General features: G+C 43.2%; 1 protein-coding gene across 1 annotated transcript in view; it reads left to right on the top strand.

Moving 5' to 3' along the window:
- LOC139380356 (ectodysplasin A receptor) overlaps positions 1-14,231 on the top strand; it is a 47,500-nt gene extending 33,269 nt beyond the window's left edge. Inside the window, exons 5-11 of the mRNA XM_071122972.1 lie at positions 2,229-2,314; positions 6,644-6,853; positions 7,308-7,382; positions 8,655-8,727; positions 11,395-11,662; positions 11,767-11,827; positions 13,238-14,231. Coding sequence (XP_070979073.1) covers positions 2,229-2,314; positions 6,644-6,853; positions 7,308-7,382; positions 8,655-8,727; positions 11,395-11,662; positions 11,767-11,827; positions 13,238-13,566 — 1,102 coding nt within the window. The 3' untranslated portion in view covers positions 13,567-14,231. The remainder of the gene's footprint in view (positions 1-2,228; positions 2,315-6,643; positions 6,854-7,307; positions 7,383-8,654; positions 8,728-11,394; positions 11,663-11,766; positions 11,828-13,237) is intronic.
- Positions 14,232-14,590: the final 359 nt, after the last annotated feature.

The raw sequence follows: 14,590 nt of genomic DNA, 5'->3' as shown, positions 1-14,590 counted from the left end.
GTTGATCATTTTAAAAGGCTAATTGATCACTAGAAAACATGTTGCAATTATGTTAACACAGCTGAAAACTGTTCTGAAAACTGTTCTGATTGAAGAAGCAATAAAACGGGCCTTTGGACTAGTTGAGTATCTGGAGCATCAGCATTTCTGGGTTCGATTACAGGCTCCAAATGGCCAGAAAGAAATAACTTTTCTCCTGAAACTCGTCAGTCTATTCTAGTTTTGAGAAATGAAGGCTATTCCATGCGAGAAATTGCCAAGAAACTGAAGATCTCGCACAACGCTGTGTACTACTCCTTTCACAGAACAGAGCAAACTGGCTCTAACCAGAATAGAAAGAGGAGTGGGAGGGCCCGATGCACAACTGAGCAAGAGGACAAGTACATTAGAGTGTCTAGTTTGAGAATCAGACGCCTCACAAGTCCTCAACTGGCAGCTTCATTAAATAGTACCCGCAAAACACCAGTCTCAACGTCAACAGTGAAGAGATGACTCTGGAATGCGGCCTTCTAGGCAGAGTTGCAAAGAAAAAGCCATATCTCAGACTGGCAAATAAAAAGAAAAGATTAAGATGGGCAAAATAACACACTCTGGACACAGGAACTCTGCCTAGAAGGCCAGCCTCCCGAAGTCGCATCTTTACTGTTGTATGAGATCTTCAGTTTCTTAGCAATTTCTCACATGGAATAGCCTTAATTTCTCAGAACAAGAATAGACTGATGAGTTTCAGAAGAAAGGTCTTTGTTTCTGGCCATTTTGGGCCTGTAATCAAACCCACAAATGCTGATGCTCCAGATACTCAGCTAGTCTAAAGAATTCCTGTTTTATTGCTCCTTTAATCAGAACAACAGATTTCAGCTGTGCTAACATAATTGCAGAAGTGTTTTCTAATGATCAATTAGCCTTAAAAATGATCAACTTGGATTAGCTAACACAACGTGCCATTGGAACACAGGAGTGATGGTTGCTCATAATGGGCCTCTGTACGCATATGTAGATATTCCATAACAAATCTGTTTCCAGCTACAATAGTCATTTACAACATTAACAATGTCTACACTGTATTTCTGATCAATTTGATGTTATTTTAATTGCCAAAAAGTGTGCTTTTCTTTCAAAAACAACAACATTTCTAAGTGACCCCAAACTTTTGAACGGTAGTGTACATTTATGCACACACATACATACCACCGCTGTCAGAGAGTGACATTGATAAGACAGTACCACTTCATAGGACACTTCTCTGCCACATCGCCCCTGTTTCCCCCCCACGTCTTCATATCACACAGTCACAGCCTGGTCTAACCCTCCATTGGCCACGCTATCCGCCTCAATTACCCAGTTACCATCTGGTCACCCACAAACATGGAGGCAGGAGAAGATATAAACTGTTACAGGACCGGCTCAATGCTCTGATCTTCTCCACCCCTCCCCCACCTCCCTCTCTCTCACTCTCTCTCTTTCTCTCTACCATATGATGTTGTTCAGTGACTGTACCACCTCAAAGACATTCTTGGGTTTCAATTGAGTTTAAAGTCAATATACAGACTAGAGTGTTTTAGCATTACTGGCTGCTTTAATAACTCTATTTCACTGTACTGGGGGAATACTGAACACTGCCTGCCTTTGTCGGGGTAGGAATCTAAATGCTTCTTTATTAACTCATACTTTACTTAAGTCCTCACCAAACACATCTTTAGTAGAATGGCGTTCTAATCTCAGGTTTAATGCTTTTGTGGTCCTGGATTTCATCCTGGAGATCTGGTGTGCATGTTTGATTGAAAGTGGTTTAAGAGTCCTTTCTGATTAATGGTAGATGGTCTGCGCTAGAGGCGCAGCCTCCCTTCTCTTCCTCTGTCACAGCTCAGGGCTAAATAATATCTCTATCTAACCTAATGGGATACAGTACCTCTCTCTCCCCTCTGGGCATCAGTTTAACCTTTTCACCTCCAGCTGTTATTGAGACACTTCTCTCAAATACTTACATATTCCCACTGTGTATCTTAATAACATATCTCTGTGTATCTTAATAACATATCTCTGTGTATCTTAATAACATATCTCTGTGTATCTTAATAACATATCTCTGTGTATCTTGATAACATATCTCTGTGTATCTTGATAACATATCTCTGTGTATCTTAATAACATATCTCTGTGTATAATAAGATAATAATATGTATCAGTATTGTTCTCTAAATGTTCTCTCTGTGCTTCCTCTCTGTCAGGTATTACATCCAGGAGAACCGGCCCAGGAACCTGTATGGGATGGTCTGTCACTCGTGTCAAAATGCACCGCGCAACACTAAAGAGTGTACGTTTTCTTATACCTACAAGTTCTACAACACAAACAGAACCAGAACCCAGGCCAGAGAGGGTCAGAGACAGTCACAGAGGGACCGAGAGCGATACTTGTAAGATCAGGCGAGTGAGGGCTGCAGACGGCTGGGACCATTTAATGAACACAGACAAACAGAGCAGAACACAGGGAGCAACAGCATGATGTTATCTCACCATGGTCTGGAGCTGCTTCCTCATAGTGCTGCTCGACCCTAGGAATTGTTTTTAGTGTCCGTCGCTCAAAGCAACACTCCCTGGCATATTGTTTTGCCCGGAAATTGAAACCGATATTATTGTGTCATTTTAATGACTGTGTTTTGAAATATGACAACCTTAAACAGACTGGAACCTGCTGTGAGGAGGATGGGAGAGAGATGAGGGAGGGATGAGAACAGACGAGTGTAAAACAACAAAAACACACTTTTCAACAAGCAGCTAATTGTTTCTTGCAGGCAGAGAGTTAGGGAGGGATTTTGATTAACCGTTTTGAAAGTCTTGAAAATACCCAAACCAGAAATATGTAGTTGAAGCGTGGAGTTACTAGCTCAGGGTGAAGGCAGGCCAGCACTCACCAAGTAATCTGTAAATTACCCTGGCTTCCAGCTCAGTGTGTGTGTGTGTGTGTGTGTGTGTGTGTGTGTGTGTGTGTGTGTGTGTGTGTGTGTGTGTGTGTGTGTGTGTGTGTGTGTGTGTGTGTGTGTGTGTGTGTGTGTGTGTGTGTGTGTGTGTGTGTGTGTGTGTGTGTGTGTGTTTTACCGTAGCTCCCAGCTAGCTCCCAGCTAGCTCCCAGCTAGCTCCCAGCACCGCGTGGTGTAATAATTAAAACGTTTGGAGGGCATGAAAAAGATGATTAACATGTTTCTGCCTGTCCTGGGGCTTCTCTTCAGCAGCAGCCTGTCCTCTCTAGGATGTATACAGTGGGGTGCGAAATTATTGACACCCTTGATAAAGATTAGAAAAAATGACTGTACAAAATAAATAATTAAAATACTGAGCTATAGTGTATGCACACATTTTTGGGGAAATTAGATTATTTTATGGAAATATAATTGCTCAGAGAAGTGATACCTAACTTGTGAGGATAAAGGCACTGAGCCTTTTTCTACACTGTTTTCTGACTTGGAGGACACACTGGGAAGAATATTAGACCATCGATAGATGATATCCTCAGTCTGCTCTAATGGACTGCCCTCTTCAATTCACACCACATGTTTTCAATGGGGTTCAGGTTCGGAGACAGAGATGGCCATTGCAAATGTTGATTTTGTGGACAATTAACCATTTCTTTGTGGATAGTGATGTGTGCTTAGGGTTATTGTCTTGCTGGAAGATCCACTTACGGCCAAGTTTCAGCCTCCTGGCAGAGGCAACCAGGTTAATGACTAAAATGTTCTGGTACTGTGTAAAGTTCGTGATGCCGTTGTCCTTAATAAGGGCCCCAGGACCAGTGGAAGAAAAATAACCCCATAACATCAAAGATCCACCACCATATTTTACAGTATGTATGGGGTTCTTTTCTGCTCATGCATTCTCATTTAAACCCCAAACCCACCACTGGTGTGCGAGGCCAGAGCTCTTTTTTCATGTCATCCAACAAATGTAAATTCCTGGAGTTTGCTAAACGGCATTTGCACTTGGATTAGAAACAGTGCTTTGATCAGATGACATGAATATAGAGCTCTCCGGCCACACACGTCAGTGGTGGGTTTGCTGTTGAAATTAGAATGACCTTTTTGAGAGAATAAAAGTATTACTTGTTAAACAAAAATATATTTCTCTGAGCAATTGTATTAGTATAAAAGTATAGCAAAAAATGTAAGCATACAATATAGCTTACTATTTGAATAATTTATTTTATAAACAGTTATTTTTGTTCATCTTTATCAAGGGTGTCGATAAGTTCGGACCACACTGTACGTCTGGACCTCCTCTCTTGGCTATATACACCTATACATATCTATACCATCTGTCTGTCCCCTGTTTACCGTCATGTACTCCATATACTGTAACAGGCTAGGTTTGAACTTTGAACCTAGGTCATCATCTAATATATTTGCAGCAGTTTCATACAATAATATATTTAATCTGTCTGATCTGATCAGTGAATAAACAGTCTGAAGCAGCATGAAGATGTCCAGAAGCTTTCGAGGATATGAAGCTGAAAGTGTTGGTCTATTTTAATATCTGCCTGTAGGAAAGCCTTGGTCTATTCTAAAGTCTGCCTGTAGGAAAGCCTTGGTCTATTCTAATGTCTGCCTGTAGGAAAGCCTTGGTCTATTCTAATGTCTACCTGTAGGAAAGCCTTGGTCTATTCTAATATCTGCCTGTAGGAAAGCCTTGGTCTATTCTAAAGTCTGCCTGTAGGAAAGCCTTGGTCTATTCTAATGTCTGCCTGTAGGAAAGCCTTGGTCTATTCTAATGTCTACCTGTAGGAAAGCCTTGGTCTATTCTAATGTCTGCCTGTAGGAAAGCTTTGGTCTATTCTAATACCTGCCTGTAGGGAAAGCCTTGGTAGGAACGCTTTGGTCTATTCTAATGTCTGCCTGTAGGAAAGCCTTGGTCTATTCTAATATCTGCCTGTAGGAAAGCCTTGGTCTATTCTAATACCTGCCTGTAGGAAAGCCCTGGTCTATTCTAATGTCTGCCTGTAGGAAAGCCTTGGTCTATTCTAATGTCTGCCTGTAGGAAAGCCTTGGTCTATTCTAATGTCTGCCTGTAGGAACGCTTTGGTCTATTCTAATATCTTCCTGTAGGACAGCCTTGGTGCTTTATGATTGCCAGTAGGAATGCCTTGGTCTATTCTGATTGCCAGTAGGAAAGCCTTAGTCTTCCTGGCTCTAGGGTTCACAGCAAAAGAAACAGAACAGTGACTAAGATGTGAAATCACGCTCCACTAAACAAACAGGATTTGTATATTACCCACAGAAAATAAACAAACACCCAGAACACTGATGACTCTGACCACAAAGAGGTGTGTGTGTTTGTGTGTGTGTGTGGGGGGGGGGGGGGGGGGAGAGACCACATGGACTCGGTAGTGCCTGATTTAAAACGAGAATAACATTTGATTTAGGGTCTGTCAGGAGTTTACAGCTCCATTAAAGCTGAAGAAAACAGTCAATCAACAACCTCGAAGGGCAGCGTGTCCCAAACTCGGCCTCGGGACTCCAAGGGGTACACATTTAGGTTTTTGCCCTAGCACTACACAGCTGATTCAAAAAAAATAAAATGGTATTTGCCACATGCGCCGAATAGAACAGGTGTAGTCCATACAGTGAAATACTTACTTATAAGCCCTTAACCAACAATACAGTTTTAAGAAAAATAAGTGTTAAGTTTACTAAAATAAACTGAAGTAAAAAAAGAAAAGAAAAAAGAAAAATGAAAGAGCAACAATAATAAACAGTAACGAGGCTATATACAGAGGGTAACGGTATAGAGTCAATGTGCGAGGGCACAGGTTAGTCGAGGTAATTGAGGTAATGTGTACAGTAAAGTGACTATGCATAGATGATTTAAAAAAGAGTAGCAGCAGCATAAAAATGGGGGGGTCAATGCAAATAGTCTGGGTAGCCATTTTGATTAGCTGTTCAGGAGTCTTATAGCTTGGGGTTAGAAGCTGTTAAGAAGCCTTTTGACCTAGACTTGGTGCTCCGGTACCGCTTGCCGTGCAGTAGCAGAGAGAACAGTCTATGACTGGGGTGGCTGGAGTCTTTAGCAATCTTTAGGGCCTTCCTCTGACACTGCCTGGTATAGAGGTCCTGGATGGCAGGAAGCTTAGTCCCAGTGATGTAATTGGCCGTTCGCATGACCCTCTGTAGTGCCTTGCGGTCTTAGGTTGAGCAGTTGCCATACCAGGCGGTAATGCAACCAATCAGGATGCTCTCGATGGTGCAGCTGTATAACTTTTTGAGGATCTGAGGACACATGCCAAATCTTTTCAGTCTCCTGAGGTAGAATAGGCGTTGGGCGTGCCCTCTTCGCGACTGTCTTGGTGTGTTTGGACCATGTTAGTTCATTGGTGATGTGGACACCAAGGAACTTGAAGCTCTCAACCTGCTCCACTACAGCCCCGTCAATGAGTGAGTGCTACGGGTCGGCAGTCTTTTAGGCAGTTTACCTTGGTGTTCTTGGGCACAGGGACTACGGTGGTCTGCTTGAATAATCAAAGTTTGATGATTAGTTTATTATTTGAATCAGCTGTGTAGTGCTAGGCCAAAAACCAAAACATGCCCCCCTTGCATGGCTTCCTTCAGATACAGAAGTAGTATCTGTGTTGTAACTGTGTAGTATCTGTGTGTTCCAGGCATGCTTACCAAAGTTGTGCTGTCAGGCAAAGCCCCCAGTGTCTCAACCAGCAGTACCACCATGTTCCCTCACCCTCACAAAGACCCCACAGGACAGGGTCACCTAGCAACTGCTCTCATCATCGCCATGTCAACCATCTTCATCATGGCCATCGCCATTGTCCTCATCATCATGTTCTACATCCTCAAAGCCAAGCCCAGCGGACAGGGTAACAATCACACACACGCTCACACCCAGACGGCAAGATAACACTCATACACACACATGCTCACACCCAGACACCCAGCGGGCAAGATTACACTCACACTCACACATGCTCACACCCAGAGGGCAGGATAACACTCACACACGCACATACTCACAGACACCCAGCGGGCAGGATCACTCTCTCACACACACACACACACCCACCCCCCCCCCCACACACACACACACACACACACACACACACACACACACACACACACACACACACACACACACACACACACACACACACACACACACACACACACACACACACACACATACTCACACCCAGAAACCCAGTGGGCAGGATAACACTCACACACATATACCTGTACTCACACACAGTGGACAGGGTAACAATCAGTGTGCACGTACACTAAACTTTCTCTCTCTCTCTCTCTGTGTGTTCACAGCATGCTGCTCTGGTCAGGTGGTGAAGGCTGTGGAGGCTCAGACCAACAAACAGGAGGATAAGAAAGATGTTCCAGGTGAGGCTACATATACACTACACAACACAGACACAACTACACAACACACACAGATAGACAACACACTACACAACACAGACACAACACAGACACAACGACACAACACACAGATAGACAACACACTACTTAGTTAACAGAAAAACACACTACACAACACAGACACAACAACACAACACACACAAACAGATAGACAACACACTACTTAGTTAACAGAAAAACACACTACAGAACACGGACACAACACAGACACAACACAGACATAACAACACAACACACACGCACAAATAGACAACACACTACTTAGTTAACAGAAAAACACACTACAGAGCACAAACTTGTACTTACAGTACCAGTTTTGGACTCAGACATAATCTATAGTCTGGTTTATTAGTCTAACATAAAGAGACATTCTTAATCTATAGTCTGGTTTATTAGACTAACATAAAGAGACATTCTCATACCTGATGGCTGTCTGTCATGCCTGGGGTCTGTGGGTTTGACACTGTGTGTGTGTGTGTGTGTGTGTGTGTGTGTGTGTGTGTGTGTGTGTGTGTGTGTGTGTGTGTGTGGTTGACAATGATGAAAAGTACATTCCGTGTGCAGTGAGCGCAGCATGGTGGAATGTTTAGATTAGACTGTGGCGCTAGCTCTAGGCCGTCAGTGTTCCCCTCGCACTAACCAGAATGTTAACAACCGACTGACTCCTTCAGGGGTTATCAACCTCACGATAATACACCTACTGTCATCTCACATAGGCCTACCATTTACCTCCAGTATGGTAATAGTTATACATACAGTCCTTTAGGTTTAGGAATCAAGCCTGCGTGTTTGGGTTTGCAAATTAAAAGAATAACAAACATAAGTGTTTTATTCTTAAAACTGAATGTCTGTTTACATTTTCTCCGTGTATTGGTGAAAGCATACTGTATCGTGTGTGTATGTTTTGGGGAAAGTGTGCGTGCATGTGTGTGCATTAAGCAGCTGTCTCATAAGTCTCTATGATTGACATTTCCGGTAGAGCTGGGAGCTATGAGTCTGTCTGAGACGTCTCTGAGGCGTACACCATCTAGGCTGACAGTGCCAGACACTTATAGGCTTTAAACTTTGATATGATTGCATTTGAACACTAGTCTTGTTAATTGATTTATTTTGAAAATAATGGGCCCTTTATGCCCCAGGTTATTTTGATGATAATTTCTGACTTTTACCAGAATTAAAAGAACTGTGGGAGAAATAACATTTGATTAACAAAACATGTTTTCTTTCTTTCAGACAATGTTGTAATTTTCTCCGAAAAGGATGAATTTGACAAACTCAAACCTACGCCTCCGAAGACGGTGAAAAGGTAAGGTATCCTGTTCACCTGCACACATGACAAACATCAAACACACAAACAGACACAAAAGGTGTGCAATGGTTACCAATATCACTAAGATCATGTGTTTGGGGGGGGTGTGTGTGTCTGCAAGCTTGTTTTTGTGCATGTCTGAGTTGCGTAGGGGTTGTGTACACTGTAAAACCAAATGTTTAGAATCTGAACCTGTCAAGGTATTTTTCATTTCTATGAAAACGCGTCACAGTGTAGATTGGAGACATGTTTATTCTTTGTAAGACTTTTTAAATACATGAACACGTTTATTCAGCACAAGGCATTTAGGTTTTAAACGCTAAACGCTGTTTTAACACTGTAGGGTGTAAAGCCGTATTTGCACATTTCCCAGCATGCCTTTCGAATGAATGTGAGAGATTCTGACCCTTGACTGTGTTTGTTAGTAACAGAGACATAGTTGTTGCATTCAATAATTTCACCAAGTGACTGTGTTTGAATTAAAAGTAAACCCTTTATCACCACATGTTGCACGTTTCATAAAGCCTTTGGTTATGGCCTAGTTATCCTCAACAATGTGGTCTGAAAATCCTGGCTCATGGGCCACATCAGACCTATATACACTCATGTAAACATGGATAGACACAGACGATGTGTTGGTTTCATACAGTATCACAAGTCACATGTACACACAATATGCTGGTTTTTGAAGTGATTTGTAATTCCTTCCTCCAGCCAGAGGGAGGATATCCATTCATTGGAATATTTTAATCAGCCACAACCTGCACTCAGAATGGCTGCTATGGTGAAGGACTTAACAAACAAGACTACCAGAGTGTGTGCAGGTTTTCACTTGATTGATGAATTAAGGTCACTAATTAGTAAGGAACTCCCCTCACTTGGTTGTCTAGGGCTTACTTGAAAGTAAAAACAAAAAAACAGCAGACCCTCCATGGAATGAGTTTGACACCCCTGACCTAAACCATCTAAACTGGAACAACTATCCCAGTAACTGGTGCAATAAATCCAACCTCTTACAGATTGGATTAGTTTAGAAACAGTTATTTAAATTATTTATCTTTGTATAGTATAAGATAAATGAATCAATCAATATGCATGAGTAAACATAGATATTGAAACAAACTGTTCTAAAGAGCAACCTACAACAAAGCCTTCTGGGAAATATGATAATGAGGCCCTTCCCACATCTTTTTCACTCAGAGTTAACGGAAATGAACTCAACACAGTTGAGTAACAACACCACCACTTGATTTAAAATAAAAATGTCCTGTTCAGTGCTGAAATGTAGGTAAGGTGACAGACATTCACCTGATCTGAATTTAAAGCAAATAAAGTCACATCAATGTCTAATGACTAAAGTCATTCTAAACAGTGGTTAAAACACTAGTGGTTAAAATCTGAACACTAAGGAGATATGGGTGTTCTCATGGTTGGAAACTGACTGGAAAAAAACAGACTTTCATGTTTAATCAAGCATTCTAAACGCCTGTGTTTAAGATGAGAACACTTATTGGCAGTTCTAAATGCCTAATGTTTCAGTTTTAAACACTGATGTTTAGGTTATGTACGTGTCACATGCTTCCTGGTTTTACAGTGTAGTGGTTGACTGGGGGCCTCAGAGACAGAGGTTCTTTTATCTGTTTTTTGGAATCTGCCTGTAATTAGACTACCACAGGACAAGTCACTGCAGCAGAGCATCGCTGCCAGCCCTTTTAGTGGGGAGACAGTGTGTGTGTGTCCCCTTGCGTGGGCATGGAAAAAACAAGTTCACTTGAGGATTTTTCTGAAGCAGAGTGATTGTGGCTTTGGAGGGTGAGGTAGCTGAGCACAGATTGGCCCTGGAGGAGGGGAGGGAGAGTGGAGTGGGGGATGAATATAAAGAGAGCGAGGGGAAGGTGGGTAGGAGAGAGAGGCAAAGAGAGGTGAGGAAAGATTGGGGGTAAAGAGAGAGAGAGATAATTACTCTATAGCGCAGCCAAACCACCAGGTGGATGACAGCTCCTCGCCCTTCCCCTTCTGTCCTCTGCTCTCTTTCCCCCTCTCTCCTTTCTTCAGTCTCAACCCCACAATCGCAGACAATGAAGCCTTATTCATTATGACAGACAGCAATGAGAACAGACATATACACTCACGTAAACATGGACAGACACAGACGATGTGTTTTTCATACAGTGTCACATGTGCACACACTGTATATGGTCTGTAATGAACAAGTTACATGTCAACACACACATTAACATTAGCATTACATCACCTAGCTAGACTCAGCAGAGGTAAACAGTGTGGCTAACTGCATTCCAGAGGATGTGCTAACTCACTGTCTTAGCTTCCAGAGTGGGTGTAGGGTGACTGAGAAACAATGCGTGTGTGTTCGCGCGTGTGTACGTGCACACATGTAAAAACTATCTCTGAGAATCTTTGTCAACAAGGTGTTTTTGGGAGAAAGTCCCAGTGTTACACACTGTCAGTGGCGTTCTGTGGAACCAAAGCTAAATATGCAAGCTAAAACAAGAGGCTACTCACAGTATAACAATTAGGCTGAAGCTACATAACATTAGCATAACTAGACACAGCTAAATATCAGTTGAAAAGGTCATGAAGGCTTAGTGTTATTATGCTGACTGATATGGAGATTTGACAACTGACTTTCTCTCTCCTCCCCAGTGAGAATGATGCATCATCAGAGAACGAGCAGCTGTTGAGTCGTAGTATGGATAGTGATGAGGAGGCAGCATTGGAGAGGCAGGGGGCAGCTGATCCTAACCCCAGCCTCTGTCTCCTGAACCTGGGAACCAAGCCGGACCTCTGCCTGCTTTCCCTGGGGCTCCTCAACAAGGAAAAGACTGGATCCAACCCCACCAGCCCTATCAACGCTAACAACATTAGCAATAGCAATGCAAACATCATCAATAACAACAACAAGGCTACAGGGGTGAGAGAGATCAGTCATTCACAACCAACTATGTACTTTTACAATGTATTGCGATGTAATTACTTTGTAACTTACTTTACTTTTCTCTCTGTCTCTTCCTACAGATTCAGAGCCGGAGGAAAAAGATCCTGGATCTGTATGCTAGAGCCTGCAATGTGGCCGAGGGTGAGAACTCACACGTACACCCCCAGGTTTCAGCCCTATAGAACTGCCCTTTGACTGGTTTCAGCCCTATAGAACTGCCCTTCGACTGGTTTCAGTCCTATAGAACTGCCCTTCGACTGGTTTCAGCCCTATAGAACTGCCCTTCGACAGGTTTCAGCCCTATAGAACTGCCCTTCGACTGGTTTCAGTCCTATAGAACTGCCCTTCGACTGGTTTCAGCCCTATAGAACTGCCCTTCGACTGGTTTCAGCCCTATAGAACTGCCCTTCGACTGGTTTCAGCCCTATAGAACTGCCCTTCGACTGGTTTCAGCCCTATAGAACTGCCCTTCGACTGGTTTCAGCCCTATAGAACTGCCCTTCGACAGGTTTCAGCCCTATAGAACTGCCCTTCGACTGGTTTCAGTCCTATAGAACTGCCCTTCGACTGGTTTCAGCCCTATAGAACTGCCCTTCGACAGGTTTCAGCCCTATAGAACTGCCCTTCGACTGGTTTCAGCCCTATAGAACTGCCCTTCGACTGGTTTCAGCCCTATAGAACTGCCCTTCGACTGGTTTCAGCCCTATAGAACTGCCCTTCGACTGGTTTCAGCCCTATAGAACTGCCCTTCGACAGGTTTCAGCCCTATAGAACTGCCCTTCGACTGGTTTCAGCCCTATAGAACTGCCCTTCGACTGGTTTCAGTCCTATAGAACTGCCCTTCGACTGGTTTCAGCCCTATAGAACTGCCCTTCGGCTGGTTTCAGCCCTAAAGAACTACCCTTCGACTGGTTTCAGCCCTATAGAACTGCCCTTCGGCTGGTTTCAGCCCTAAAGAACTACCCTTCGACTGGTTTCAGCCCTATAGAACTTCAAACACAAGGCCAACGGGCCGTTTCCGGCCCGTGATACATTTCTACATTCCGGCCCGCGCAATGATTTGGGTTGTCAATTAATTTTGAGTGCAACATACAGCAATGCTGCATTCAACCGCATCGGTGATCCATTCATTGCAAAACATTTTTTAACATGTTTTAAGTTTAAATGTTTTGGGTTATTACATTTTGATTAGAGTCGCAGTATATTTTGCACATCTGTAAGCATAGCAGCAAAGTCTGGACAAATATTATTTCTCTTCTTTTGTTTTAATATGTTAAAATGATATATACAGCATCCTTTGTACGTAAGTGGACATTTTAAACAGCCATATTCTTTCTAATAAAACAATGGCCAATTATTTTGTAAAAACAAATATAGTAGGCTCTGTCTGGCCTGCGAATTCCTTGTGTTTTTTCAATGTGGCCCTTTTATAATGTGTGTACCACCCCTGCTTTAGAAGTACTCTTCAACTGTCTAGCGAAGGAATCTTGTATGCTGATCTCTAGCCACAACACACACATCCTAACCCTCCCTCTCCCTTCCTCTCCCCAGGTCTAAGTCCTACAGAACTACCATTTGACTGTCTGGAGAAGGCCAGTCGGATGCTGAGCTCCTCCTACAGTAGCGAGGCAGCCGTGGTGAAGACCTGGAGACACCTGGCAGAGAGTTTTGGCCTGAAGAGGGATGAGATCGGGGGGATGAGTGACGGCCTGCAGCTGTTTGAGAGGATCAGTACAGCCGGATACAGCATCCCAGACCTGCTCACCAGACTGGTGCAGATAGAGAGACTGGATGCTGTGGAGTCACTATGTTCTGATGTACTGGGAGGAGGAGATACACACACTGTCCCTCTGTCCTCACCACGGTGTGCAAGCGTCTGACTCATATACACACTAATGTTCACACACACTCATATACACACATGCAATAGACGCATGTGCATATACCCGCACATACATTCAGAAACAAACAGTTTTAGCCCTCAACATGAAGAATGTCAGCAGGCCTCTCCAGATCTCAAATCTCTCTCCTCCTCGTCTCTCTGTCTTCCTCTGGCAATGGACTGGCAATTAACCTCGCTCGACAAAAGCTTTTTATAACCTTCTTTAACATTTTTGCTTTTGTTTACATAGATCACATGTAGTACATTTCATAATATCAGATTTTAAAAATGGCATAATGGACCTCTGCCAGGACCCCTGTGGCCCCAGACCCTCTATTACCCCGCCTGCCCCCAGCGGTCAGCTGCTGCCACTGGCTCTAATTGGTTATCGTGTGGCGGTCTGGTATAATAGTGTTGTGGTTCACAGTCGAGACTTTCAGCACCTAATTAACCACTAAAACCAATGAACCAGTAAAGACCAGATGCCAGAGACTATTAAAGAGACTGCTAACAGACTAGGCCTACTGCAGCCTGAGGAATGCAGGGAGACAGAACTCCAGGAGACCCAGCACTGAGCAACGCTATGGTCAGCCGGGCTCTGACACTATGCTGGGTGATTCCACAGGATGGCAGCCATTTTGTGCCAAAAAGCTCAGCACATATAGTGGGGAGAACAAGTATTTGATACACTGCCGATTTTGCAGGTTTTCCTACTTACAAAGAATGTCGAGGTCTGTAATTTTTTATCATAGGTACACTTCAACTGTGAGAGACAGAATCTAAAACAAAAATCCAGAAAATCATATTGTATGATTTTTAAGGAATTAATTTGCATTTTATTGCATGCCATAAATATTTGATACATCAGAAAAGCAGAACTTAATATTTGGTACAGAAACCTTTGTTTGCAATTATAGAGATCATACGTTTCCTGTAGTTCTTGACCAGGTTTGCACGCACTGCAGCAGGGATTTTGGGCCCACTCCTCCATACAGACCTTCTCCAGATCCTTTAGGTTTCGG

The sequence above is a fragment of the Oncorhynchus clarkii genome, chromosome 22 (genome assembly GCF_045791955.1).
Source record: "Oncorhynchus clarkii lewisi isolate Uvic-CL-2024 chromosome 22, UVic_Ocla_1.0, whole genome shotgun sequence".
In the NCBI taxonomy this organism is placed as follows: Eukaryota; Metazoa; Chordata; class Actinopteri; order Salmoniformes; family Salmonidae; genus Oncorhynchus; species Oncorhynchus clarkii.
Note: the sequence above shows the minus strand (reverse complement) of the source record. Positions and strands in the feature narration are given on the sequence as shown.